The following is a 27,499-nucleotide window of genomic DNA, read 5'->3' as shown; positions in this document are numbered from 1 at the left end:
TGTTGCCTCGCCCCCGTCTCCCCTCCTCTTTCCGGTCGGAGTGAAGCCCCCGGAGACGGGAGGGAGGAGGACGGCGGCGGAAGGACCCGGGAGCCGCAGGGACGGGCCCGCAGGGAGCTGCCCGGACTCGGAGAGGCCGCGGGTTCGGGCGAGTCTGCAGGAAACCCTTCCCCCCGGCAGCGCGGCGCGACACCGCCCCCGGGGCGGGCCCAGTGCGTGGCAGCGGGATCAGCGGCCCCGTCGGGAAGTTTCCAGTCTGCGAGCGAGCGCCGCTGGACACGCCGGACGTTCCCAGACCCGGACCATGCGGCTCCAGTTGCTCCTGGCCCCGCTGGGCTGGCTGCTGCTGGTCGAAACGAAGGGTGATGCCAAGCCGGAGGGTGAGGGCTCCGGGCCGGGGGCGGGAGGGGGGGATCCGGGGCCGGAGGTGGGGCGGGGGGGATGGGGGCAGGTGGGCTGGTCTGGGGGCTGCCTCCGTTAGGACCGGCCTGTAGGGGAGGCCTGGGCTTCCGAGGGGTTCTGGGTTCAGGCCAGTTGTCCACTGAATCAGTGGTGACTTGGACAAGGCACTTCCCCTCTTAGTGTTGCGTTTCCCACTTTTCGGGCAGCTGGAGGGGAGGAACGGCCCAAGTCCCGTTCAGTACCCAGAGGGTCAAATAATAATAGCACTCATAATAATAAGGACCATAACTACCCTTTGTGGAGCACTGGCTATGAGTCAGACGTCAATTAAGCAGGATCCTAACCTTCGGAAGTGCATCCTTCTATCATTTCCATTTTCCAGCTGGGCAAACTGAGGCTCCAGAGTTGATTCACTTGCCCAAGGTCACACCGCTTGTGGGCTTTGAAATCAGGATTCACACCTAGGCCTCATAACTATGGAGTGAGGGGCACCTGGGCGGGGTGGGGGCCAGAAGGGGTGGCTCACATCACAGAGCCGTTTGTACTTTCACCCGTGTCCTCAGTGGTCTGCTCTGCCCCTGCCAGGTGGGTCTTACTCTCCCCGGGTTGCACATGAGGAAACTGAGGCCCAGACAGGTGTAGTGACTGCCCAGGGGGATCCAGCTTTGGAGTGGTGGTTCTCAGATCTGCTGGACTCCGGGTCTAGTGCTTTTTCTACAACCCCAAGGCAGATTGGATTTCAAAGTGTGTCCCACTATGCTGAGCGGGTGCTACTCTCCTCCCCAGCCCTCCCTGGACCACCTGCAGGTCCGCCCAGTCAGCATCTGAGAGCCCCAGGAGGACACAGACCACTGGCAGTCCCAGCGAAGCAGGGCCAGACTGACCACACCCTCCATCATCCCCCGTTCCCCTTGGCCCACTCTTCTAGAGAAACTGGGAACCAGAGTGGGGCAGGATGGTAGTTTAGCAGACCCTTGGGCCAGGAAAAGGGATGGGAACCACCATTTCTTGAGTACTTCCTTTGTGCCAGGTTCTGCCCAAGGCCATGCGTCTCCCGTGGTAAAGCAGTGGTGCTTAATCTCCATGAGGCTTGGTGTTCTAGCCTGCAAAACAGGCGTGATGATACCTCCGTCCTAGAGCTCTTGACAAGGATTCCGTGGGATGAGGCCTGTTGGTGAGAGTTCAGCTCAATGCCCAGCCCATAAAGGCATTTTCTTTCTTGGCCCAGCGCTGCCAGCTTTCCCGGAGTATCCCAGCAGGGCAGTAAGACAGGTCAAAAAATCCAGTGAGGGAGGTGCTAAGCACAGGGCTGGGCTGGTGGTGTGTGCAAAGGTCCTGTGGCCTGGGTCCAGTTGCTGGCCTTTTTTCCCCCTGGGCCTCTCTTCCCTCTGCTTCTGCTGATGTAGGCTCCCTCCACCCCAGACCATCCCAGGAGAGAAACTCCAGCTGCCCAGGGAGGTGATGAAGCCCAGGGAGGTGAGTTGGAGGGACCAAACTGATGACAAGGCTTCAGGTGCCCTGACCCCTAGCAGGCGATGGGAGGGGACAGAGTAGACACAAGGCAGCCCCCACAGAGGGTACAGGATTCAGGGTGTTGCTCAGATAATCCAGGTAAAGTACCTAGTAGATAGTAAGCGGGTCCCCAGGCATGTGGCGAAAGTCAGGCCGCTCTCAAGTTTGAGGCCCTGTGCTTCCCTTGCTCCATTCAGACCCTTTTGATACATAAGGAATCATTAGCCTCATTTTGCAGATAGGAAGCCTGAGACCCTAAACGGTTAAACACCTGGTCTCAGGTTGCCACAGCTGATTGGAAGTGGCATCACTGACTGGGACTCAGACCCTCTGCTCATTCCTGCTGACCCCTACCTCCAGATGGGGGGGCAGGTGTTGCTGGGAGATGCTGCCTGGGGAAGTCTGCCCACCTGTCCCAGACCCAGGTGGTTGGGACCCCTCAGCCTGCTGGCCAAGGAGGCAGCATAGGATGGTAGTTTTTCCTACAGGCCTTGCCCAAGCTGCCCACTGGCGTCAGTGCCCTGCCCTGGGGGGCCCCCAGACTGATGTGGGGGACAGAAAAAGGCCTTCAACAAAGCAGCATCCAAACAAGCAAATTTGCACAGAGCTGAGGGGGCGGGAGAGTCCAGGTGCAACATGGTCCGTCCTTCTTTTTGTAGTTGCTTCTAGCTGAGCCCCCCCTCTCTCCCTGGGCCCATGCCTTTCTCTGCAGGCCTTCATCTGGCCACGGAGAGGGAAGGACCAGCCTGAGCCCGATGGCCGCTGAGATCTGAGACTCCAGGGATGCCGGCCGGGCTTGGGTGGGAGCTTCAGGTCGTGCTGTTCCGCCGCAGGAAATGGAGAAGCAGGCAGACCCAGCTGGTTGTGTGTGTGTCAGGGCGGGGGAGTCTGAGGAGACCTGAGGTGGCAGAAATGAGTGGGAGGCCAGACCTGGGGAAGAGGCAGGGTTGGCTCCAGCCCTGGGAATCCCCATCTCCTGGCTTCCGTTCCAGCCCCAGATGGGTGTGGGGGATGGGAGAGGAGCTTCATTCATTCCCACCTCCCCAGAGAGCAGACTGGGTGTGTCATGACCGTGCCTTGGGAGCCAAGGCCACACACTGACCATCCACCCCCTTGCCTGGACCGGCACTGCTTGGGGAGAGGAGGTGGCATCTGAAGGAGCACGGCCGAACAGGGCCTGAGTCCTCAGCCTTCTCTTAGGATCCCAGAGAGATGTCTGCACTCCCCGCAAGGCCCCCGTGCCCCACCCCCCCGACTCCCCATCATTCTCACTCTCAGGAAGGCAGCTCCTCTCCATCCCTGCCCTCCAGGGCAGCACTTTAGTTCCCCGACCAGGGATTGAACCCGGGCCCTTGTCAGTAAAAGCGCAGAGTCCTAACCACTCCTGGACCCCCAAGGAATTCCCTGGTACTATTGTTATTACTCCCATTTTACAGATAAGAAAACAGAGGCACAGAGAGGCTAAGTTACTCTCCCAGCAATCTGTGGCAGTTTGCCACTCCACTCTGCTCTGTGGTTTGTCTCTGCTGACCCCGGATCATGGGTCATCCATCTGGGGAAACCACTGCTGGACTTTGAGCAGCAGGTCAGGGGGACCAAGAGCCCTGTATGTCGGGCCTCACGTGGGCCCTGGCCTCAGCCCAAGGCAGCTGGCTGGACCAGACAGAAAGCAGGTGGGCGGGGCCCTGGGCCACGTTGTCACCCTGTAGGCTGCCCAGAGCTCTGGCTGTGCAGTGAGTTGGGAAGAGACCTCACCCAGTGACTGGAGCGGGTGCCCACACTGGGGAGGCCTGAGAGAAGGTGGCTGGAAATGCTGGATTCAGTCTACAGCTGGGATTCCCAGCATTCCGGGATGTTGGACGGGGAAACAGTGCGGTGAAGGGCATGGGCATTTGGAATTCCAGCTCATTTCCTTCTCACTTCGAGGTCCTGTGACCTCGAGGTTATATAGCCTCTCTGTGCCTCAGTTTCCTCACCTGTAGAAGGGGGGGTAGAAATATCACCTATCACACAGGGTGTTGATGGTTAAATTTGACAATGAATGTAACACGCTTCACAAGGTGCATGGCATCTAGATAAGGCTCAACAGTGCTAGCGCTTACTAGTCATCTCCACAGGGCTCCTGAAGGCCAGACACTGCACCTGAGGCCCAAGTCACACTCAGTCCGAGTCCTGGGGAGGGGGAGGGACACCAAGGAAATAGAGACGTGGGCCTGGCCTGGCAAAGGGAGGAGCAAGTTTGTACTGGTACTTCACCTGCTGTGCACACGGAGACGGGCCGAGGACTGACTGGGTAAGGGGATGAGATTGAGGAGGGCTTCCTGGAGGAAGTGGCCTGGGGCCTTTTCAGGGGAAGGAGCAAGTTTTGCAGGCAGGACAAAGGAATGGGGTGCCGGCTGGGTTCAGCGACGCAGTTTCATGGGGGTGTTGAGGGGTGATGCCAGGGTCCCTTAGGGGAGGGACCTGCCTTGAGTTCTTTTGCTGTGAACCACCTCCCAGGCCCCTGCATTGGAGCCCAGAGTCAGAGGACCAAGGGATGTGTTGGACCAGCGGTTTCTAAATGTGGCTGACATCAGAAATCACCAGGGAAATGTAGGACAAATCCAGACTCCTGGGTCCATCTCAGATCTCTGGTCCTGGGGCCCAAGAATGTGGATTTCACAACCTCCCCTGTGATGCGGATATGCAGGCAGGTTTGGGGCCCTCTGCGCTGGGGGATTTTGTGGGGTCCTTGGCTAGGAGAGTGGGCGTTGTGTTGCCCAAGGAACCCAGGATATGTTAAGGCGCCATTGCAAGCACCTGGCAGGAAAACTGAGCGGAGACAGGCTGGGCAGGAGGAAGGGGGCATGTGGGGAGGGTCCAGCATGGCCTGAGCTGGTCAGTCTCATTAGACAGATGGAGACGGACGCCTGGCCACGTCCCAGGCCTGAGCGGTGCATGCAGAGGTTAAGAGAGGGGATTCTGGGTCCAGGTGTCTGTGTCCAAATCATGGTGCTGCCACTTCATGGCTCCCTTGGGCAGGTTACCGTGTCAGAGTCTTGGGTTCCTCACTTCCCCTCCCCCACTTCCTGACTTCAGGAGCCCTGGTCCAATGGAGAATCCAGAATCTCACATAGATACACACGCTGGCTTTTTCCATCCATGAAATGTGACACTCTTCCTGTCCCCAGCAGCCCCTGTTGTCGACAAGAGGGCCTCAGAGCTGGGGCTCTGGCTCTCCTTGCCTGAGGGCAGACTTAACCATCCTGGCAGGAGTTGGGGGGAGCCCTTCCCCAAGTGTGAGCAGCACCCCTCTTTCCTGGACCCCAGGGTCAGATGGTGAGGCCTCCCCTCTCCACATCTGCCTAGTGAATCCACCCGCTTCTGCCCCAGGTCTCTGGACCCACCCGCAGCGGATTCTTGCCAATCCTGGCTGGGCCACCTGGCACCAACCCCTTGCTCTGGGACCAGCAGCCTGCCCCTCGGCTCAGCCAGCTCTGTCAGGCTGGACTCCTTTGTTCTTTTACCCCAGGCTCCTCCTGACTTCCTGGGGAGGTCGAGGTGGGAGGGCCTTACCTGCCTGTGCTAGCCTGGCCACTTGGTGAGTCTGTTCACCCAGAAAAGTGTTAAGACCTGGACCCCAGGGAAGTAAGGCTCACCCAGTGAAACAATGATGGGCGCTGCAAAGTGGGGTCCTGCCCTCTGCCCAGAGAGAGGTCAGGAGAAATCCAAGAAGGCTTCATAGAGGTGGTGGCAGGGAAGAAGTGTCACTGGCCCTGGGACCTGGAGGAAGGTTAGAGAAAGAGCAGAGAGAGGGAGCCCTGGCAGGAGGGAGGAGCCCTGGCAGGAGGGAGGAGCCCAGCCAGGAGGAGGGCCCACTCAATGGAGGGAATGAGTGTGTCACCAGGCCAATCAGTGGAGGCCTTGAATGCCAGAGCAAGGCGTTTGCCTCTCAGTAATAAGCACCAATAATAGCTTAGTGTGTGCCAGCATCCCAACAAGGATTTTACAGGCCTGATCTCATTTAATTAGTCCAGCAGCCCTGGGAAGTAGGTACTACTACTATCCCTATTTTACAAGGGGGAAACCAGCTAAGAAGGGTCAAGGACTTGCCCAAGGTCACATAGTTGGTGAGGAGTAGAGCTAGGAGCCTAACCAGGCCAGCTACAGGGAATTTTTTTTTTTTCCTCTCCTGTGCAGCGCAGCTTGTGGGATCTCAGGTCCCCGACCAGGGATTGAACCAGGGCCTCAGCAGTGAAAGCCCGAAATCCTAACCACTAGGCCACCAGGGGACTCCCAGAGCCTTCACTTCTCATAGAACACAGCCTCAAAGTATGGTCTGGGAGGGGCTTCTTCAGGGCTCCCAGAGATGGCATCTGGGAGTGTTTCCAGCAGGTTCTGTTGCAGAGGCGAAGCCACACTACAGAGCCCAGAGAGGTCCCTTGTTAAAAAGGTAGCATAGCCACTCTGGCCAAAGGCCAGGATTTCAAGTCAGTTTCCACTGCAGGCCAGCTCTTATTGGTTCTCACAGTGCTGGGAGAATCCAAGGCCAAGTGAGGCTCAGCAAGAAAGTCTGTTGGGATTGATTAGCAATGTCTTCCCTGAGTGCAGGCATGGAGAGCTGTGATTGTTGCCAGGCTAATGTCTGATATTGGCCAGAGAGGTCCTCCTGTTGTTCAGCATTCAGAGCGAATCCCTTCCTCTGCTCCTAAATCCAGAGAGACCGAGTCTCACGATGCGAGGTGCAGACACCTCTGCTCTGGGTACTTCCTGCCACATTGGTCAGTTACCAGATGAACGGAGCCCTGAAGGAGAATTGGGAGACGCAGGTTATGTCCCAGCTCTGTCATTAACCAGCTGAGTGATCTTAGGTGTGTCTCTTCCTACCTGGGCCCTGGGCCCTTGTCTATAATGGGTTGACATGAAGATACATCCTGTGGGATTTGACACATCCCGCTGGGCACGGTCATCCACTCCTGCTGTCACCTCTCTTCATCCTTCATTCCCTTCTCTGTCCCTAGACAACCTTTTGGTCCTCACGGTGGCCACAAAGGAGACTGAGGGGTTCCGACGCTTCAAGCGCTCAGCCCAGTTCTTCAACTACAAGATCCAGGTAAGGGGCTCCCCAGGTGGGGCAGAGATAGCCGATGGGTGGTGGGAGAGTCCAGGAGCTGGATGTCTGCCTTTCCCAAACTGACTTGGACCCAAAGGGAAATCTTCTGGAAAAGTAAGATGGGAAGAACATAAGCAAAGTCTAGGAGGTGCTGGAGATAGAGGGTGTGTGGAAGGTGAGACTCGAGAGGTATGTGGGAGTGCTCACGTTAGTGCATAAGACTCACCGGGGGACCTGTGGCTAGTTTAGAGAGTAGGGCCTGGGGATCAGCATTTCCACAAGGCCTCCCAGGTGATTTGGGGATGCCCTTGTCTGGATATCTTACCTGTATAAACACTGCTGTAAAGAAACACAAGCTAACGCCATGTCCATCGGTGGCATGGATTTCATGTCCTGTGCATGCAGTCTGTGGGGCTGAGCCCTGCAGGGAGAGATTTCTCCATTTCACTGAGTGTGCTGAGTGCCTCCTTGTGTCGGGTACCGTGGTTGGCACTGGGGACAGAATGATGGACGAGACAGACCAGGGCACTGCCTACACAGCTTGCAATCTAGTGGCTTTAAGCCAGAAAGAAAGTGTATTAGTTTGTGGCTTCCCTGGTGGCGCAGTGGTTAAGAATTCGCCTGCCAATGGACGGGACAGGGGTTCAAGCCCCAGTCCAGGAAGATCCCACATGTCGCGGAGCAGCTAAGCCCGTGCGCCACAACTACTGGAGCCTGCGCACCTAGAGCCCATGCTTCGCAACAAGAGAAGCCACTGCAATGAGAAGCCCGCATACCGCAATGAAGAGTTGCCCCCGCTCGCCACAACTAGAGAAAGCCCGTGCGCAGGAACAAAGACCCAACGCAGCCAAAAATAAATAAATTAAATAAATAAAATTTAAAAAATTCATTATAAGAAAGTGTATTAGTTTACATAAATGGGACTTGAGGCAGAGGGTTGCTTCAGGCATAGCTGGATCTAGGAGTTCAAGCAGCATGGTAAGGGCCTTGTCTTTCCATCTCTAGGCCCTGTTCGTTTTCATTTGCAGACATGCTCTCTCTACATGGTGGCAGGATGACAACCAGCCATAGACCCACATGCCCCAGCTTCACAACCTCAGCAGAACAAGACAACCTTTCCTTACCTTTAACAGAACAGTCCCAGGGAAGACTCTGATAGGCCCTACTTGGGTTACATGCTCAAACTCATGGCTCTGGGAGAGATGGGAGACTGATTGGCCAGCCATGGTCACATGACCACACCAGGAGCCTGCTCAGCCACACATATGTCTTAGAATGGTTTCCCACGGGGAGGGGAGGAGGTGCTGGACACAGACAGAAGCAAAGATGTGCACTGCCCAGGTGGGGTTGGAAATTGAGCTGGCCAGATTTTTCTTTACCAAAAGCTCATGTTAAGGGGCCTTTCTCTGCAGGCGCTGGGGCTGGGGGAGGACTGGCATGGGGAGAAGGAGATGTCGGCAGGTGGAGGGCTGAAGGTTCGACTACTGAAGAAAGCCCTGGAGAAGCACGCAGACAAGGAGAACCTGGTCATTCTCTTCACAGACAGGTAGGCAGCTGGGAGGTAGAAGAATATTCTAGAATGAGGCCCTGCCAGGACATCAGGGATGAGGGGGGGTTACTCTAGCTAAGGTTGCCTGCAGTTTTAAGGGGTCTATGAACCCCAGAAAAGACCCATGTCCACTCTTGGTGAAAAGATGGGTGGGGGGACCTGCCCAGGTATGGTGAACTATGCTTTGAGTGTGAGATGGGCATAGATTATGGGGACCACGTCTCTGCCCAGGAAGGGGGTGGAAATGTGGTGGGCAGGGGCAAAGGCAACAGGGCAGATCCATCTCCCAGATGTGGCCTGGGGCTGGCGTGGGAGGAGGGGGAGAGCCTTGATCCCTGGTCTCCTCCTGCCTGTACCCTCCTGAGCCCCTGCCTCCCTCTCCCCCGCCCCTTCTCCCCCCTGTTCACCTTTGCCCTGCCCTGTCTTCTCCCGGCTCTGGCCACAGCTACGACGTGCTGTTTGCCTCGGGGCCCCGAGAGCTCCTGAAGAAGTTCCGGCAGGCCAGGAGCCAGGTGGTCTTCTCTGCCGAGGAGCTCATCTACCCAGACCGCAGGCTGGAGGCCAAGTACCCGGTGGTATCTGACGGCAAGAGGTTCCTGGGCTCTGGAGGTGAGGAGCCCGGGTGCGGAGTGTGTGGCAGGCTGGGCAGGCTCCAGAGGGGTCCATCTGCTGCCTGGGTGAGGATCCCCCCTGGCTTGACATCCCATGCGGATGGCTCACAGGTCCTGAATGCAGAATGTCCTCAGTAGAACTCCTGATTTTTTAACTCTTAAATCAGCTTCTCTGCAATCTTCCTTGTCTCATTCAATAGCCCCCCATCTGCACAGGGCAAAACAGGGAGTCACCCCTGATTCCTCCCTTGCCTTCCCGCACCGTAGTCCATCAGCAGGTCACATCACTCCCAATTCAAAAGATCTCTGGAATCTGCCCTCTCATGTCCATGCCCCTTGCCGCTGCCTCATGGGGCCCCTGGCATAGGCAGTAGTCTCCTAACTGCTCTGCCAGCCTCCACCCTCGCCCCTTGCAGTCCATTCTCCACCCAGCAGCCAGATGCGAGTCTACACACATCACTCAGTGACTTCCTACTGCACGGAGAATAAAATCCATATTTTATTCTGGATTCCTCTGTCCAGCCACAGAAGGGGGATCCGCCCCCAGGGACCACGTTTCCCCATCGGCCAAGAGAGTTAGCACAGTCCAGATGGCCTGGCCCTGGCCCAGGGGTAGAGGTGTCTCCTAGGGCAGGGCCCTCCCTGGCTGCCCACCTTCTCCTTTTTCTCTTCCCTTCTCACCAGTCTGCACTGTAGCCTGGGGGCTGTGTGGGCCTTACCCTCTAAGCCCTCCTGTACTGTGTGACCTTGTCTCAGCCTCTGCCCTTCTCTGGGTCAAGTTTCTCAGATAACTGTAGAAAAGGGGCTCCAAGCCTATGCCCCACCAACCCTGCTCTCCTGGGCTTCTGATCTAATTCATTTATTCACCACCAGTGTGGTGCCCAGGACCTGAGCTGGTGCAGCTTAATGGACAGCACTGATTTTTCTCTCTGGGCTCAGTGGGAACTTGTCACCAAGTGGCATTAACTGGCAGGCTGTTTCCAACCTGTAGACATCACCTCTTCTCAATCCAGGAGGGCTTCTGAGAGGAAGCAGGGCTTATGGGTAAGGCAGTGGGAGGTGGATGAGAGGGGAGGCTGGGAAGAGGCCCCTGGCTTAGAGGCCGGAAGCTAAGTGTCTGTCTCTGTGTGTCCCCCACCCCCAGGCTTTATCGGTTATGCCCCGAACCTCAGCAAACTGGTGGCCGAGTGGGAGGGTCAAGACAGTGACAGTGACCAGCTCTTTTACACCAAGATCTTCTTGGACCCGGAGAAGAGGGTAAGAGGCAGTGGGTGGGACTGTGGGATCTTGACGCTGGATTCCCCCAGACCAGGCTGCACTGGGAGCAGCCCCTGCCCCCGAGGCCTGACCCCCTGGGTTGGGCATTGACACTCCATTTGTCTATTCTTCGATTCACTCATTTATTCAGCAGGTATTTATTGAGTGCCTGTGGTGTGTGAGACACTGTCAGGTGTAGGGCAGGGATATGGCAATGAACAAGACAGCTGGGGTCTCTGCCCTCATGGACCTTCAAGCTGGGGACACAAGGAATTTACAGCCTCGTGTCAGGTGGTGAGGATGGTCATGAAAGGAACTGACAGGCTGAGCTGCCCCTGCCCAACCCTACCTGGAGGGTTTCTAGGGGGCTGATGTGATCTTGGCTGGACCTGGGCCCCAGAAGCTAGGCCTCTCAGCCTGTCTCAAGGCAGGGATCATTGGGGAATTCCCTGGTGGTCCAGTGGTTAGGACTCTGCACTTTCATTGCCGAGGGTGTGGGTTCAATCCCTGGTTGGGGAACTAAGATCCCTCAAGCCACGTGGCAAGGCCAAAAAAAAAAACGCAGAGATCACTGAGGGGAATGGAAGCAGTAGAACTGGGCCAGTGTAGCCCCAAAGCCAGCCAGTGTCCTCTGGGCAGGCAGGAAATTTAGGGAGCCCTTGAGGGGGGTCAATATTCCTGGATTCTTCCCTGCTTACCCCCCCAACCCCTGTTTATTCTGTGCTGCGTGATGTAGGGTAACTCACTTTCCCTCTCTGGGCCTCCATTTTTGTTATCCATGAAATAATGAAATGAAGCAATTGGACTTGTGCAGTGGAAACTGTGAACTTGATCTTTAGTTAGCTCAGTCCTTCCTCCTCCTTCCCCTTTGCCTCCAGTGACATTGCTAGCAGAAGCCCATGGTCGAAAACAAAACAGTGGACCTGTTCTCTGCGGGATGAAGGCTGAGCCTAGAGTGTCACTTGGCCTGGCCTAGGGCTCCATGAGACACAGTCAGATCTCGAAGAGGCAGCATTATTCAGTGAACGTGGACCTCAGGGCCAGGCTGCCAGGCTCAGATGCCAGCTTAGCCAATTACTAAGTGTGTGACCTTGAGCAAGTTATCCAACCTCTCTGTGCCTTGTTTGTTTGTTTTAAAATTTTATTTATTTATTTACTTATTTGGCTGCGTTGGGTCTTCACTGCTGCACACGGGCTTTCTCTAGTTGCGGCGAGCGGGGGCTACTCTTCGTTGTGGTGCGAGGGCTTCTCATTGCCGTGGCTTCTCTTATTGTGGAGCATGGGCTCTAGGCACGCAGGCTCCAGTAGTTGTGGCACGCGGGCTCAGTAGTTGTGGCTCACGGGCTCTAGAGCGCAGGCTCAGTAGTTGTGGTGCACGGGCTTAGTTGCTCCGCGGCATGTGGGATCTTCCTGGAGCGGGACTCAAACCCGTGTCCCCTGCGTTGGCAGGCGGATTCTTAACCACTGCGCCACCAGGGAAGTCCGTGTGCCTTGTTTTTAAATCTATGAGGGTGTTGTGTGGATTAAATTAATGTACATATAATACTTAGGATGTGATTGGCACATAGTAAAGTGCTAAACAAGCATTTGTTATTACTGTGGTTGTTGTAGTTGAACCAGCTGTTTCCTTAGATTCCTTCCAGTTCTGAGGGTCCCTGGTTCTCTGTGAATAGAGCCACTAGACTAGTAGATCCCAGGGGCTTGGCCACTGGCTGGCCTTCCCAGGGCTCCCAGCTGCCCTGATGTGACAGGGCACATCAGTGGGTGTGGGGAAAGGAAGTGGTAGAAGTGGGAGGACAGACTCCCCACACTGGGTGATGGAGCCTTGTCCTCTGCCAGGGCCTGTCCCTGCTGCAGCCTGGTGCCCTCTTTCCTGCAGGAGGGGATCAATATCACCCTGGACCACCGTTGCCGTATCTTCCAGAATCTGGATGGAGCCTTGGGTGAGCAGCCCCGACGGGGAGGGGGATCCTGAGAGGAGTGGTAAGGAGATGAGGGTTCCAGGCAGGGCCTGAGCTGAGGAGGTTCCTCTCGGGTTGTTGTGCTGGGATGTCGCCCACGTCATCCCCAGGTCCCCAGAGACCACCTGGATGTCCTCTGGGGGCAGAGCTGTGTCTCTCTGGGGGTGGAGAAAGGAGGGCTAGGAGGTCATTCCAGAGAGCCTGCCGGACACCAAGGCTCAGCCTGGGAGGAGCTGGGTGATGCACTCAGCGGGTACCTGATCCCTGCCCTGCATACCTGGTCTTTAGAGGTGAGCCTGCTTCACCTCCTTCCCGTGCCCTCCCACCTCCCAGGTGAAGACTTCCTGGGCTGGGGGCAGGGAGTTGATGGATGACAGAGGCCAGAAGCAGAGAGGCCACTTGGCCCTTGAAACCACAAATGCTCTTGGCCTGGTTCTGTCGGTGGCTGGTGATGACATTGCTTTGCCACTATCTTGCTGGGTGACCTCAGGCAGGACACACACACACACCCCTCAGGCCTCAGTTTTCCCATGCTTAGAAAAGAGAATTTGGGCCAGATCATTGACTGGTGATTTAATGGGGTAAATGGACCCCTTTGAGAATCTGAGGAGAGCTCTAGCTCCCCTCCCAGGGAGGTGCAGAAGCATTGCACGCTTTGGCCTGTGGGTTCTGGGAGTTTGTGAACCTAGGTTAAGAAGCTGGGTTCAGACCACCTCTTAGGTGGATCAGGAGCTTGCACAGAGGGGCTCCCATCACATGATCACCCACCACAAAAGGCCTCCCAGCCCGGTATCTTCTCAGGCCTCTGGGTAAAGGCCCTTCTGCCTTTCATAACTGTCAGGCAAGGCAGCGTCCTACCCGCTGTCTTACGTGCAGACTGACCAGGTCAGAGCTTGGGTATTGGGACCCTACTGCAGGGGCTTTTTCCACCGGGACAGGATCTGTCCCTGCCCGACCCAGGCCTCCCTGCTGGTTGAAGTACACCTGGAGCTGGGACGTTTCAGGTCTTTGCTTGCTCCCATCCTCTGCTTCCGGCTCTAATAAGTAATCACAACAAACAGTAGGGGTTGCCATGGATTCCATGCTTACCACGTGCCAGGCGTGGTGCTAAGTACTCGCAGGACACGGAATCCTCCCGCTCTAACCCCCATTTTACAGATGAGGAAACTGAGGCTCAGAGAGGTGAAGTGACTAGCCCAGGGCCTCACTGGGGGAGACTTCAGATTCTAGCCCATCCTGTCAGCCCTGGAGCTTGGCCTGTGGGCCTGATGCTGGACAGGTCTCTGCTTTCTGCCCCCCAGATGAGGTGGTGCTCAAGTTTGAAATGGGCCAAGTGAGAGCAAGGAACCTGGCTTACGACACCCTCCCAGTCCTGATTCATGGCAATGGGCCTACCAAGGTAGGGAGGGGCCCCAGCTCCCGGGGGAGAGTGGGATGGGGGTCCAGAATCCCAATTGTGCTCCCACTGTGACACCACCGCTTCTCCTTGGGGTCAGGGCCACCCACCTGGGACCCACTCATTGCCTCTGACCTCACATCTGAGTGCAGTGTGGTGCCTTCTCTCCTTACTCTGGTGGTTGGTGGTGCCCTGTCCATCTCTGCTGGACCACAAAGGAGGCTCCTGTCCCTATCCAGGCCCAGACTGGGCTGCCCTGAGTCATCTGTACTCTGCCACTCCCAGGCAGGCTTGTTTCTACATTCAACAAACATCGATTGAATGTCTGTACCAGGGCATGAGACCTCGCCAGCCCTGAACAGGACAGACTGTTCCCTGCGCTCCCAGAGCTACAGAAGGGGCGGGGGAGCAGGCCAGACCCAGCTGGCCCCTGGGGAACGGGCCCCGGGATCACAGCACATTTCTTGGAGTGTGGTCCTTGACCACCCTGGTCAGAATCACATGGGCGGGAGGGGAAGGAGAGGGTGTTAAAATGCAGATTTCCTGATGCCACCCAAGAGCTGCTCATTTGGAGTGTCTGCAGGGGTGGGGCTCAGGAATCTGCATTTTACAAGCTCCCAGGAGATCCAAAGACAAAGAAGCACCAGAGTGCTGAATCCTCCCGCGGAGCAGCTTTGGTGATCTCCAGGGGGACGGACATGCTCTCCAAGTCCCACCCCAAATAAAGCCACATTCCTGGCCCCTTAGGGGAGGCTGGGGTGCAGGCCCACAAGGGGCCCAGGGAGATGTGACTTGTTGGTTGGGGGGGGCGGGGTGGGGGCTGAGTCTGTTTCCTCTCAGACCCCCCCGTCTCCCCACAGCTGCAGCTGAACTACCTGGGCAACTACATCCCACGCTTCTGGACCTTTGAGACGGGATGTGCTGTGTGTGATGAGGGCCTGCACAGCCTCAAGGGCATCGGGGTGAGGCTGCTGGACCCCGGGGTTCCGTCCCTCGGGGAGGGGAGGATGGTGGATTCTGGAGACTCTGTTGTCTTTGGTGGGAGGTAAAGGAGTCAACTCCCTGTCTGGGGTTCCATCCTCCTCCTCCTCACCCACACACCTCCTCCTGGAAACCTTCTCAGACTACACGCTCCAGCTTCCCCCAGATGCCTGTGTTCCAGTTTCTTCTGCCTGGTCCTTCAGGTGCTCCTGCAGCCTTCTCCCCATCCCACGAAACTTACTCCTCATTTAAGGCCCGCTTCAGACCCCATGCCAGCCAAGCTCTCCCGACGGCGTGCTGTCAACCCGTCCTCGCTCCAAGTCTGGGCTCACGCTGCTCTCTTCCCCGGCAGGGACAGCCTCCTGCTTCTTCCCTGCCGGTCCCTGCCTCTGCCATCTGCACATCCTGCTCGGAGCGCCCCGGCCCAGGCCCCTTTCCTGCTAAGTCCGCAAGCGTCTGCCTGTGTGGCTCCAGATCCCTCAGGCCATCCTCGGGGCTCAGTGATGGCGCAGTGGCTGGACATCGCCGGACTCTTGTGCCGCCCTCTCCCCATGCAGGATGAAGCTCTGCCCACGGTCCTGGTTGGCGTGTTCATCGAACAGCCCACGCCGTTCCTGTCCCTGTTCTTCCAGCGGCTCCTGCGCCTCCATTACCCCCGGAAACGGCTGCGGCTTTTCATTCACAGCCATGTGAGTAGCAGGCACTTGGTGGGGTCGCCGTGTGGCTTGGGTCAAGGGCTCAGCCTCATAAGACCTGAGACCTCTGAGGAACTGACTGAACCAGGGTTGTCTGGGCCAAACGGAAGTGGGCAGTGGGCTGTATCCCCAGTCGCTGGGTTGACTCTGGAGTCAGACTGGCTGGGTTTGAACCCCAACATCACTGCTTATATTAGCTGTGTGACCTTGGGCATGTTATTCAACCTCTCTGGGCTTCAGTTTTCTCATCTCTTAGGTCTATTAGATAGGGATGATGTTAGTGCAGGCCACGGAGAATTGCTGCAAGGGTTAAACAAGTTGCATAGTAGGTGCTCTCAGCTGATGTCATTGTCATTGTTTCCCTTCCTGCTCCTGGCTGTCTTTCCTGATTTGATCTGGTGATAGTCAAATTGGTTTTCATTCTTTGAGTACCTTCTGAGGAATCGGGGAGGGCCTGGAGGCCTGCTACTTTGTGGCTAGCAGGACTAGCTCCCTCCCTTGCCTCCCTCTCCTTCCCAGCCAGTTAAAGTCCCACCTCTCAGCTTTTGCTGAGAGAAGCCAGATACGCTCTCCAAATTCTACCTGCTGTTAAGGCTCCTTGTCTTCCCTAGAGTCTTCTCAGCTGCCCCGTCTAGGGTCACCCCTTTCCGAGACCTCTCGGCCCTGTCTGCACCCCACCCCCAGGGACCTGTGGTCCCCCACTCAGATCAGCTCTGCGTGGGTCACAGACATTCATTCAACTGTGCCACCTGGAAACAGGAGGAGGGTGTAGGCCCTGCCCTGGGGAGGCTCCCAGCTTCCCTGGAGACATCAAACCTCACACGCATGAACTGTGACTTTGTATAGGAAAAGAGAACTGTTCCAGGCAGTCTTTGAGGACCTACTTTGTGCTCTGACTTGTTGACTCCTTGCAGTGACCCCGTGAGGGAGCCATGATCGCCCTCCCATTTTACAAAGGAGGAAACTGAAGCTGAGACGGGTGAAGTGACTTGTCCAAGTTCATGCAGCTAATCAGAGCAGAGCTGGACTTCTCTCTGAACCCTGGGTTTGTTTTTAAACACCCTGCTCTTTCCGCTTCCCGGTGCAGGGGCTCCAGGTATAAAGTGTTTTTCAAAGTGCACTTTGAAGATCGCCTGGAGCGTTTTAGAGCAAAGCAGACCCCTGGGCCACACCCTGGGCCAGCGGAATCAGCGACTATGGCTGTGCGGCTTGTGGGGTGAGGGGCACTGTCCTGGTGACAGAGGCTCTTAAGAGGCCTGTGGGCCTGGCCTGGTCAGAGGAGGATGGTCAAAGGATGGTCCAGGAAGGGCACTCCGGGCAGAAGGTCTGGCGTGGGCAGAGTTCTGGGGATAGGAAAGCAGATGGCCAGGGATGCTCCAGGCATGACGGAGAGCAGCCTGCAATAGCAGAAGGTGCTGTGGTCCCTGGGGTGAAGCCTCACCCTCCCCCTCCATCCCCTCACCCCCAGGAGCAGCAACATGAGACTCAGGTGGAGCAGTTCCTGGCAGAGCATGGCAGCGAGTACCAGTCTGTGAAACTGCTGGGCCCCGAGGTGCGGGTGGCGAACGCGGACGCCAGGAACATGGGCGTGTGAGTTGGGGGTCGCGGCAGAGGGGCTGCAGTATCAGGAGCACCAGGCGGGGAGACAGGTTCAGAAGGCTGTGTGGTCTCCAGCAAGTCCTGCCCCTCTCTGGGCCTCAGTGTTCCCATCTCTCAAATGGGGAAATAGTTGAGCCAACCTCGGTGCTCCTGGGAGGGGCTGAGCACTGTCATTTGGATTCAGGAAGCAAATGACAGAAAGAGGAAGGACTGGAGGGCCAGAGTAGATAAATGCTGACAATTAGAGAAACAATCTCTGATTTTTTTTTTCCTTTATCATTAAAACGAACAAGTAATTTGTGTTGACTATAAAAGAATTAGAAAGTCCAGATCCGAGACTGGCAATTTTTTTATAAAGGACTAGCTAGTAAGTCTGTGTAAATTGGCTTTGTGGGCTCGGCCGTGACCACTCAGCCCGGCTATTGGAGCACGAATGAGCGTGGCAGTGCTCCAATAACATTTTATTTATCAACACTGAAATTAGAATTTCATAGGATTTTCACGTGACTTCTTTTGATTTTTGTTTTCCCCAACCATTTAAAAATGTAAAACTGTTCTTACAGACTTGTGGGATGGGGTGGGGAGGGATGGATTGGGAGTTTGGGATTAGCAGATGCAAGCTATTATCTATAAGATGGATAAACAACAAGGTCCTACTGTATAGCACAGGGAACTATATTCAATATCCTGCGATAAACCATAATGGAAAAGAATATGAAAAAGAATGTGTGTGTGTATGTATATATATGTATATATATGTATAACTGAATGACATTGCTGTATAGCAGGAATTAACACAACATTGTAAATCAACTATACTTCAATAAAATAAATTTAAAAAACCCAGCAAACCGTTCTTAGCTCATGAGCTAACCAGGCAGTGGGCTAGATTTGGACTGTGGCCCGTAGTTTGCTGAGCCCGGCACCAGATAAACAAAAAGAACATAGATTTTTTTTTTTTTTAATTTAACTATTGTTGACTTAACAATATTGTGGTAATTTCAGGTGTACAGCTTCAGATTCTTTTCCATTATAGGTTATTATAAGATAGCGAATATCGTTCTCTGTGCTGGACAGTAAATCCTTGTTGTTTATTTTATATGTAGTGGTTTGTATCTGTTAATCCCATACGCCTAATCTATCTCTCCCCCTCCCCTTTCCCCTTTGGTAACCATAAATTTGTTTTCTATGTCTGTGAGTCTATTTCTGTTTTGTAAATAAGTTGGTTTGTATTATTTTTTTGGAATCCACGCATAAGTGATATCCTATCACATTTGTCTTTCTCTGTCTGAGTTACTTTACTTAGTATGAGATTTTTAAGGCTTTGGGTACAAGTTGCCAAACTATCCTCCAGAAAGGCAGAACCGGTTTACCCATAGCCCCGGGCAGTGTAGGCACCTGTCTGTGGGCCTGCTCTCGCCAGTAGCAAGGTTTTCAGGGCACTAGACACCACTTGCCAGGCGCTGGGCCTTGTCTTGACAGCTCCGCAGCCCAGGGGTTGGGTCTCGGAGTTGGGAGGGACCTGGAGGTGGCTGGTCCCAGCCTGCAGCGGGGCCGGCCTGAGCTCCCTAAAGACCCTTGGCTGGTACCTGGTGATCACAGATATGGGCAATGGTTGGGGACTGCAGCCTCGGGGTAGCTCTGGGATCCTGGGTGGGGAGGCTGGCGCCAGAACCCTGTCCCTGCTGACCCTGTGTCCCCCTCCCTGCAGGGACTTGTGCCGGCAGGACCGTGGCTGCACCTACTACTTCAGCGTGGATGCCGATGTGGCCCTGACCGAGCCCCAAACCCTGCAGCTGCTAATTGAGCAGAACAGGTGAGGCTTGGGTGGGCTGTGCCTGCTGGAAAAGCAGGCCCTCGGAGCCAGGGCTCACGATGCCCCTGGGCCTGGGGTGGGAGCCCCTCCCCTGCCTTTCTCCTCCTCCCCCGCCTTGGCCTCACCTATGACCCCAGGCTTTTCCCAGCCTGGCTACCTTGGTCTAGGACGTTCCCCACCTCCCGGCTACAAGACCCCAGCCTCACCCCCCAACTCCCATCCCCGCAACCCCCCACCCCAGCCTTTCCTGGCTGCCCTGTGGGAGGGAGCTGGCACCAGATGGGCCAGACCCGGCTCCAGGCCCTACCCTAGAGAGGTGCTTGCAGGGTGAAGGCACTCTCCCTCCCCTTCCCCATACCTGGGTCTGCCCCAACCTCCCCGTGGCAGAGGGACTCCCTCTGAGGTGCTTCCTTCCCCAGGAATGTCATCGCCCCATTGATGACCCGCCACGGGAGGCTGTGGTCGAACTTCTGGGGGACACTGAGTGCAGATGGCTACTACGCCCGCTCCGAGGACTACGTGGACATTGTGCAGGGGCGGCGTGTGTGAGTACCTGCAGGATGGGGGGGACCCTCATCTGTCTTCCTCTTAGCCTCACAGCACTGCCCTCCCCAGTATTCCTGTCCTGTTGCTCTCAAATTCCTGTTTAACTGAAGAAAGGAAGACTGCAGTCAGACACACAGAAGGACTTCCTGATAGTTATCCTGGGCCCATGTGCCCAGGGTAGGGGAATCAAATCACCACCATCGTGCCCTCCCAGCCTGTGACTTCCCCTTCCTCCTCCCCCTGACCCCCAGACTATGACCCCTCGCCATCGCCTGTGGCCCCCTCCATCTTCCTTTCTTTCCCTTAGCGGTGTCTGGAACGTGCCCTACATCTCAAACATCTACCTGATCAAGGGCAGTGCCCTGCGGGCTGAGCTGCAGGAGATGGACCTATTCCACCACAGCAAGCTGGACCCGGACATGGCCTTCTGTGCCAACATCCGGCAGCAGGTTGGCCCGGGCTGGGCAGTCAGAAGAGGCCCTGTTGACGGGGAAGATGGGCCACCTTGTCACCATAGGCCCTGCAGCTTCTGAGATCCCAGCAGGGCTGCTTCAAGGCTGCCAGGCCCTGGTGGGGGCAGTTGGGGCCCCGGGCATGAGGGCTGGTCCTCGGGATCTGCAGGATCATTTTTTCACACCACCTGTTTTCACACCACCTCTTTTATTTACATTTTCGACAGAGCCTAAAGAAAACTTTCTACCTAAAACTTTCCACCTTTACTCCAAGTAATGTGCCCGAGATGCCCTTACCCTATCCCTGTGCCCCACCCAATATTATTTTGTGGTTATTTTAAAAACTATGACGGCAGGGTAATGTTTCCCCTGTGCCCACAACTAACTCCAGGATCAGAACACCATCCTTTTCTTTTGCACATTCATTCTTTCATTCCTGTTCAGTCCTCCAGGAAGTCTTCTTTGATTGCATCCCCAGTGTCAGGCCTCATCCAGGCACTGGGGAGATGGGGTGAACTCGAATTTGGTGGGCAGAGGAGGCTGCAGTCGTGCCCCCCACCCCGCCCCTGGGGGCGTGCAGGGGAGGGGGAGGGTGTCTTCCATCCGGCCGTTCTCCCCAGGATGTGTTCCTGTTCCTGACCAACCGGCACGCCTTCGGCCACCTGCTGTCCCTGGACAGCTACCAAACCACCCACCTCCATAACGACCTCTGGGAGGTGTTCAGCAACCCCGAGGTGAGGCCCTTCGTGGGTGGGCAGGGGTGGGAGCGGAGGGGACCCCAGTGATCCTGTGGCCTGAGGAGCCTCCCTCTCACAGCCCGACCTTGGCTGGGACCCCAAGCCACCCCCACCCCCACCGCCTCCCTCTGCCCCAGGGGGCTTGTTGGGCAGGATTTCAGTGGGGAGAGGAGAATATCTCCAGAGGCAGCACCATCTGGTGGAGGAAGGACCAGGAGTCAGAGGCCGAGGTTTGTGGTCTATCAGCTGTGACTTAGTTGAGCCTCTCCACCTTTGGGGCCTCAGTTATCTTAGCTCTAAAATGGGCGTACTATCCCAGCCTGCCTCACCTCTGAGGGTGTTGTGATGATCAGAGGAAGAGAAAGTTGTGACAGCATCCCTAGACGTTGCAAGCTTGTGGCTGATGTGGGCACATGTACATACCTGCAGGCAGACCTGTACACCCACGCACACACGTGTACACGCACATGCAGACACGCCCTCCTGCAGGCACACTTGTGCGCCCATCAGCTCACATGACCCAGTGGCATAGGCACATACCGGCTCCCCCCCCCACCGTGCCCCACCCCCCAGGGGGCTTGCGGGGCAGAACTCCATCTTGGAGCAGCGCATGCAGTGGAACAAGGGGTGAGCCCCAGCGGGCCCAGGCAGGCCCGAGAACCCCACCTCTCCCGCTCCCCACAGGACTGGAAGGAGAAGTACATCCACGAGAACTACACCAAGGCCCTGGCGGGGAAGATGGTGGAGATGGTAAGGACTGGAGACCCTTTGGGAACAAAGCTGCTGGATTCACATCCGGCACCTGCTGTGGGGGGGGGACAGACAGCAGAGGAACAAAGCCAGCCGACCCGGGCGGGGAGAAGGCACCTTTCTATGCTCTGGCACTGCTTGGGGTGAGGGAATGGACAGTGGGATGGGCCCCCTCCTCTTGCTGGCACTTTGCAACTGGAGTCTGCAGGGGCCTGGGGGTGCCTGACGCTTCTTCCCTGGCCTGAACAAGAAAGGAGAAAATATCCCCAAATGTGGTCTCAACTGTGGACCGCGGGCCTAGGATGAGAAACAAATGCTTCTCTGCTTCTCCCGGAGCCTGCGGGCCTCTGCTCCCTGGGGGCACTGGGGATACGCATGTCCCTTTCCTGGACCTGGCCCTGGCTGCTCTTGGCTGAGAAGGGCCAGCTCTGAGCTCTGCTTCCTTCTCCCTTCAGCAGCTCCCTGAGCCCCTGCTCCCTGGGGACACTCGTGGGGACATGGAGGGTTCACAGACTGGAGTGTGTGGGACCGGGCATAGACCACATGAGGGGCCTTGCCTGCGGCGGGTTCTGCAGAGGGCCACGGGGGCAGGGGGAGAATGCGGTAAGGCCACTCTGGACCCTGTGACCGAGTCCCCGCCCTCCTCAGCCTTGCCCAGACGTCTACTGGTTCCCCATCTTCACGGAGACGGCCTGTGATGAGCTGGTGGAGGAGATGGAGCACTACGGCCAGTGGTCTCTGGGAGATAACAGGGTAACAAGATAACAAGGGGTCCCAGACGCCTGGACTGCCACTGGGGGAGGCTGCCCCTCCCCCATGCCTGCCCGCTGGGCTCTTTTCCTGGCAAGCCAGCCAACCTCTCTGGGACTCTTGGAGATGGGGGCACTGGCAGGGGTGCCTGCAGGCACTTAGGAGTAGAGGGATTGAGAAATGGGATGGGGCGTTGGTCCTCAAGCTGCCATTGCCACTGGGTGACTTTGAGCTGCCTTGAGCTTAAATTGCAAGTTTTCCAGTTCCTGGTTTCTCATTGGAATGATTTAGCTTCCTTCCCCAGATCAGGCGTGGATGGAGATGGGGGAGGAATGAGCAAGTGTGGGACGCAGAAGAATTAGGAAGCGACAGCAGTGCCAAGTTCACCAGACAGCAGAAGCAAGGGGCGTGGTGGATGTGACAGGCTGTGCATTCCCCGAAGGAGGAATTCATACGTCTTGGAAAGTTCAGGAACCATTTTTAAAGGCACATGAGCTCCTGGGCCTATGTGCCTCAGAGACCAGCTAACCTTTGGGCTGGCAGCTTGACTAAGCAGTGGTTCTGGTTACTGCCTAATCTACATGCTTGGTGGCAGAGCTCATCTGCACAACCCAGTAACTCGCATAGCCCATGTGTGGGGTCTGGTGAACCCTTGTGCTACCCTGACCGGGCCAGCCCTGGGATGCTAGTGCCCCAGCTAACCTGTGGCCTTCTGCATTGGTTTTCTGTGCTGTGTAACAAATCACCACAAAGTTTATCAGCTTAAAACAACACCCATTTACTATGTCCCAGTTTCTGTGGGTCAGGAGTCCAGCTCAGGGCCTCACAAGGCTGCAGTCATGGTATCAGCCGGGATTGGGGTCTCATCTGAGGCTTGGGGTCCTTTTCCAAGCTCATGTGGCAGAACTCATTTCTTTGCAGCTGTAGAATTTCAGGCAGCTTGCTCCTTCCAGGCCAGCAGGACACAGAGTCTCCCTCTTCAAGATCCTCCTTGAAGGGCCCACCCAGGATGAGTTCCTTTTTGATTAACCCAAAGTCAGTAGACTGGTTACATTAATTACATCTGCTAAACCCCTTCACTTTTGTCCTGTAACCTAACCTTATCCCATCTGGTTCACAGGTCAAAGGGAGGGGATTAGACAGAGCCTGTACACCAGGGGGCTGGAATTCCGGGGTGGGGGGGCCCATCTTAGAGTTCTGCTTACCACACTCTCCTTGGTCACTTCCAGGACAACCGCATCCAGGGTGGCTACGAAAACGTGCCGACCATAGACATCCACATGAACCAGATCAATTTTGAGCGGGAGTGGCACAAGTTCCTGGTGGAGTACATCGCCCCCATGACGGAGAAACTCTACCCGGGCTACTACACCAGGGTGGGCGTGCCTGGGGTGCAGCCAGGATGAGGGCTTGGGGTGGAGTGGCTGGGGCTTGTTGGGGGGAGGGTGTTCCTGGCTTGGGGGAGAAGTGACGGAATATTTGGTCTCCAGGACTGAAGTCTCCTCCCATCAGGTGTGAGGCGGGGCCCCGGGAGGCGTCTCGGGTAATGGAAGGCCACTGGGCCTCTAGCCTCTGACTCACCCCTTTGCATCTTTCTCTGTGTACTTAAATCCTGCCTCAGTGACTCCTATGCTAGCCCACCAAACAAGCCCCCAGTTAGCTGGCCAGCGTGCCCATTCCTTTAGCTCCTGCCTCGTGTGTCTTTTGACTGTCTCCTGGGCTTTTGCACTCCTTCTCTCAGTCACCTCCTCTTTAAATGGTTTTCTCCAAATACCTGCTTTGAGTGTGCCTGGGCCTTACCCTCAAGGAATCACCAGCCAGAACGGGTCGTGAGGATTAAGTTCATTTCCTCCTTTCTTTTTCTCCCCTCCTCTCCTCTCCATCCTCTCTTTCTCCCTCTCTTCCCTCCTTTCCTCCATGTCCTCCCCTTCTTTCCCTTCCTCCCCACATTTTAACTGAGAACCTTTTCTGTGCCACGCACTGGAGAACACAGCATAAACAGACCTGCCCTCCCGGCCAACGTTCCAGCGACTGGATGAGGGGTCCTTTCTGTGCACCCCTGCCTTTCCCGGCCTTCGGGGGCCTCTCTCTAACTCCAGTTCTCTTGTCCCGCTTCCTCGACGCAGGCCCAGTTCGACCTGGCCTTTGTTGTCCGCTACAAGCCTGACGAGCAACCCTCGCTGATGCCACACCATGACGCCTCCACCTTCACCATTAACATTGCCCTGAACCGGGTTGGGGTGGATTACGAGGTGAGCGGCGGCCACCTTGGGCCGGGGGCAGGCCGGGGGGAGGGCTGGCTGGGGAGCACTCACAAGGTGGTCGGGCAGAGGGGCCCAGGGTATGCCGGTGCCAGAGAACCCGAGAGAAAGGGTTCCAGGTCCATGGGGACGGCTTCTTGGAAGGGGTGGGTTCAGAGCACAATTTGGTGGGAGGGAGAAGGCTTTAGACATAATAGAGCAGTGGCACAGGAGGACCGGGACCAGACTGCCTGGACCTGGGTCCTGCCTCTCCCCTCACCAGCTCTCTGTAACATATAACCAGGCACGTTTCTTAGCATCTCAGTTTCCTCACGTCTTAGATGGGAAAACCTAGAGAGGCCCCCGTAGAATCATGAGAATTAAATGAGTTCATCCAGGTAATTGCTTACATGGACCCATAATGAGTACTCAAGGAATGATAGCTATTAGTAATCAAAAGCTTAGGGTTTTCATCATTCTTGAAAGTAAGATGCAGCTTTGGGAATGACAGGACAGAGTTAGTGCAGGTGCGGGGCACAAGCTAGAGGCCAGAGGGGAGGGCTGGGGAAACCAGGAAGACATGAGGGTTTGGAAGGAGCAGTTGAGGGCCTCAGGGCCCCAGGGAAGGCCTCTAGGTGTGATCAGCTAGGGAGCCAGCCATTCATTCATTCATTTACTCCTTAAGCTACTATTTTCTAAGAGCTTTTTGGGACTCAGTCCTGAGCAGGCACTGTGAAGGACACCCATAAAAACACCTATCATTTTTTTTGAGAGTTTACAGTGTATCAAGGTTCTCATAGGGGATGATGTTGCCCCCCTCCCTGGGGGGGACATTGGTAATACCTGAAGTTGTCACAACTATGGGGGTGCTACTGGCATCTAGTGGGTAGAGGCCAGGAATGCCCAGGACACCCCCCGTAAGAAAGAATTATCTGGCCCATGGTGGTGATAGCTGTACAGCAGTGTGAATGTACTTAATACCACTGTACACTTAAAAATGCTTATGATGGTAAAGTTTATGTTATGTGTATTTATCCCAATTAAAAAAAAGAAAGGGGGGGGAATTATCTGGCCCAAAATGTCCGTAGTGCTGAGGTTGAGAAACTGAGCCCTAAGCTCTTACTTGTATCATCTCATTTAATTCTTACCTCCCTGTACAGTTTAATGCCCATTTTCCGGAAGGGGAAACTGAGGTTCATGTTGGTCACAGAGTTAGTTGGCACTGCCCAGTGCTGCCTACCTGCAAGGCCAGTGCTCTTGACCCCTTGCTCTTTGCTGAGTGTCTTGCTTAGGCAGCTCATGGCCGTCGCTCTGCAAGGCATCCCCAGGCAGGCTGTGCTGAGAGCCCCTTGGCTGTGATGGCTCAGATGGGAGAACGGGGGTAGTAGGGGAAGGGCCCAGCGTCCCATTGGGGAACTGGTGCTTCCTGTTGGGGAACTGACACCTCCTGTCTCCCAGGGCGGGGGCTGTCGGTTCCTGCGCTACAACTGCTCCGTCCGAGCCCCACGGAAGGGCTGGACTCTCATGCACCCCGGGCGACTCACGCACTACCACGAGGGGCTTCCCACCACCAAAGGCACCCGCTACATCGCAGTCTCCTTCGTCGATCCCTAATTGGCCCGGCCCGGCCACCACAGACCTTTTCCTCTTTGTCAACAACCACTGCCCAGCAGCCTCTGGGACCTCGGGGTCCCAGGGAACCAGATCCAGCCTCCAGGCTCTTGACCTCTCATTGCTCTTGGAGCTGCCATCAGAGAGACTGGGCCACAGGCTAGAGGCAGAACACACCTCCTTGGCTGGGACTTTCCTGGTGCTCCGGACACAGCCCCGGGAGAAACTGTTCACTTTCACTGCTTTGTAGCAACTCATCCTTTCCCATTTCTCTTCCTGAAAAACCTCTTCCGGCAACACTTGAGCAGAAGAGGGGCTGACCCAGCTGCCCAGAGAGACTCTCGGGGTGAGAAGCCACGCCCCAGAGCTTCTCCCCGGCAGAGCTGCAGCCCTGGGGAATTCTGCTTCAAGCTTCAGGGTTGACACCGAGACCTGGATCAGACTCAAGTCCCCACCCTGACCGTGGGACTGCTGAAGCCCCATCCTCCCTGGCTCCTATCATGAGAGCAAAACTCTGTCCCTTGGAGACGGTGACTCAGAAAACCTCCTGGGAGACAGGAAATTCACGGATGCCACAGCTCCATCCTCTACTTGACCCTTGCTGGGGGCGCAGAGCAGGGAGTGCTATGTCCACACACTGCACTGTGTCACCCTGTCTTGAATGCCTCCAGAGAGAGGGACAGACAGTCAGAAACAGGAGAGTTTCTACTAAAGGTCATTCAAACCACTGAGTGGGAGATGCTGGGGTGGGCAGGTGTATACATGTCAGGGCGGGTGTCTGCAGGGAGAAGCTTTAACAGCTCACGATTGGCAAGGAAGGCCGGCCGTGGGTGACTTGGCAGATTGGGTCAGGCAGATTGGGTGACTTGTGTTTCCCACACCCAGTCACATGTGATCTCCATGTCATTTGTATATTCCATAAACCCTCCATATAAGCCAGGCACTGCTACCTGGGGCATACTGTGTCATCTCTTAAGATCTGAATCTGGTGTCACCCTCCTCCGAAGCCTTCGCTGACCACCCTTCTTGCAAACATGAATGTCAGGGAACAGTGAACTTCTGCCCCACCATACCCTGGGCAGATCTGTAGCACCAATAACACTTCAGGGCATTTATTAATAATAAGCAGTAACCTCTATCCGTCCCTGCTCTGGGCTGGGCATCGTGCATGTCAGGCCGGCTCAGCACGCAGTCCTCTGGGGTAGGGGCCAGCATCACCTTTTTATAGATGAGGAAATGTAGGCTTGGAGAGGCCAAGTGATTGGCCTAAAGTCACACAAGTGGTAAGGACAGGGATTTGAATATGATTTCAGCAGAAATCTGGTCCCTGCCCTAACCCCCCCCCCCCACCCCAGGCATCCTGTAATCAGTGGTGAGGACAAAAAACCAAATGCAGTTCACTGTGGACCCGGTATGATAAATGCCACAATGGTTGTAAGAACTGCTGTGGGGAGCAGGAGGGACCAGCAGCGTGTGTAACAATGCTTCTCACCTGACGTGATTTTGCCCCCAAGGGCATTTGGCAATGTCTGAAGGGATTTG

At 55.9% G+C, this 27,499-nt stretch overlaps 1 protein-coding gene across 1 annotated transcript; it reads left to right on the top strand.

The window, feature by feature from the left end:
* The first annotated feature begins 219 nt into the window (after positions 1–219).
* PLOD1 (procollagen-lysine,2-oxoglutarate 5-dioxygenase 1) lies at positions 220–26,898 on the top strand. Its single transcript, XM_061184943.1, has 19 exons — positions 220–380; positions 6,915–7,006; positions 8,419–8,552; positions 9,001–9,164; positions 10,311–10,423; positions 12,303–12,366; positions 13,686–13,783; positions 14,641–14,742; positions 15,319–15,450; positions 16,925–17,046; positions 18,767–18,871; positions 19,291–19,416; positions 19,725–19,866; positions 20,490–20,603; positions 21,291–21,356; positions 22,005–22,109; positions 23,336–23,482; positions 24,233–24,358; positions 25,805–26,898. Exons 1-19 carry the CDS (start codon positions 305–307, stop codon positions 25,958–25,960), a joined length of 2,184 nt encoding a protein of 727 aa, XP_061040926.1. The 5' UTR covers positions 220–304; the 3' UTR covers positions 25,961–26,898.
* The last annotated feature ends 601 nt before the right edge of the window (positions 26,899–27,499 follow it).

The sequence above is a fragment of the Eubalaena glacialis genome, chromosome 3, assembly GCF_028564815.1.
Source record: "Eubalaena glacialis isolate mEubGla1 chromosome 3, mEubGla1.1.hap2.+ XY, whole genome shotgun sequence".
Taxonomy (NCBI): domain Eukaryota; kingdom Metazoa; phylum Chordata; class Mammalia; order Artiodactyla; family Balaenidae; genus Eubalaena; species Eubalaena glacialis.
This window is presented reverse-complemented; position numbering and strand designations above follow the sequence as displayed.

What these genes read in the sequence shown, in the direction of transcription:
- PLOD1 (XM_061184943.1), top strand. Translation starts at nt 305, where the DNA reads ATGCGGCTCCAGTTGCTCCTGGCCCCGCTGGGCTGGCTGCTGCTGGTC. An exon ending in GAGGTTCCTGGGCTCTGGAG is followed by an intron (nt 9,165 to 10,310) that starts GTGAGGAGCCCG and finishes CCCCACCCCCAG; the next exon opens with GCTTTATCGGTTATGCCCCG. An exon ending in ATGGCAATGGGCCTACCAAG is followed by an intron (nt 13,784 to 14,640) that starts GTAGGGAGGGGC and finishes GTCTCCCCACAG; the next exon opens with CTGCAGCTGAACTACCTGGG.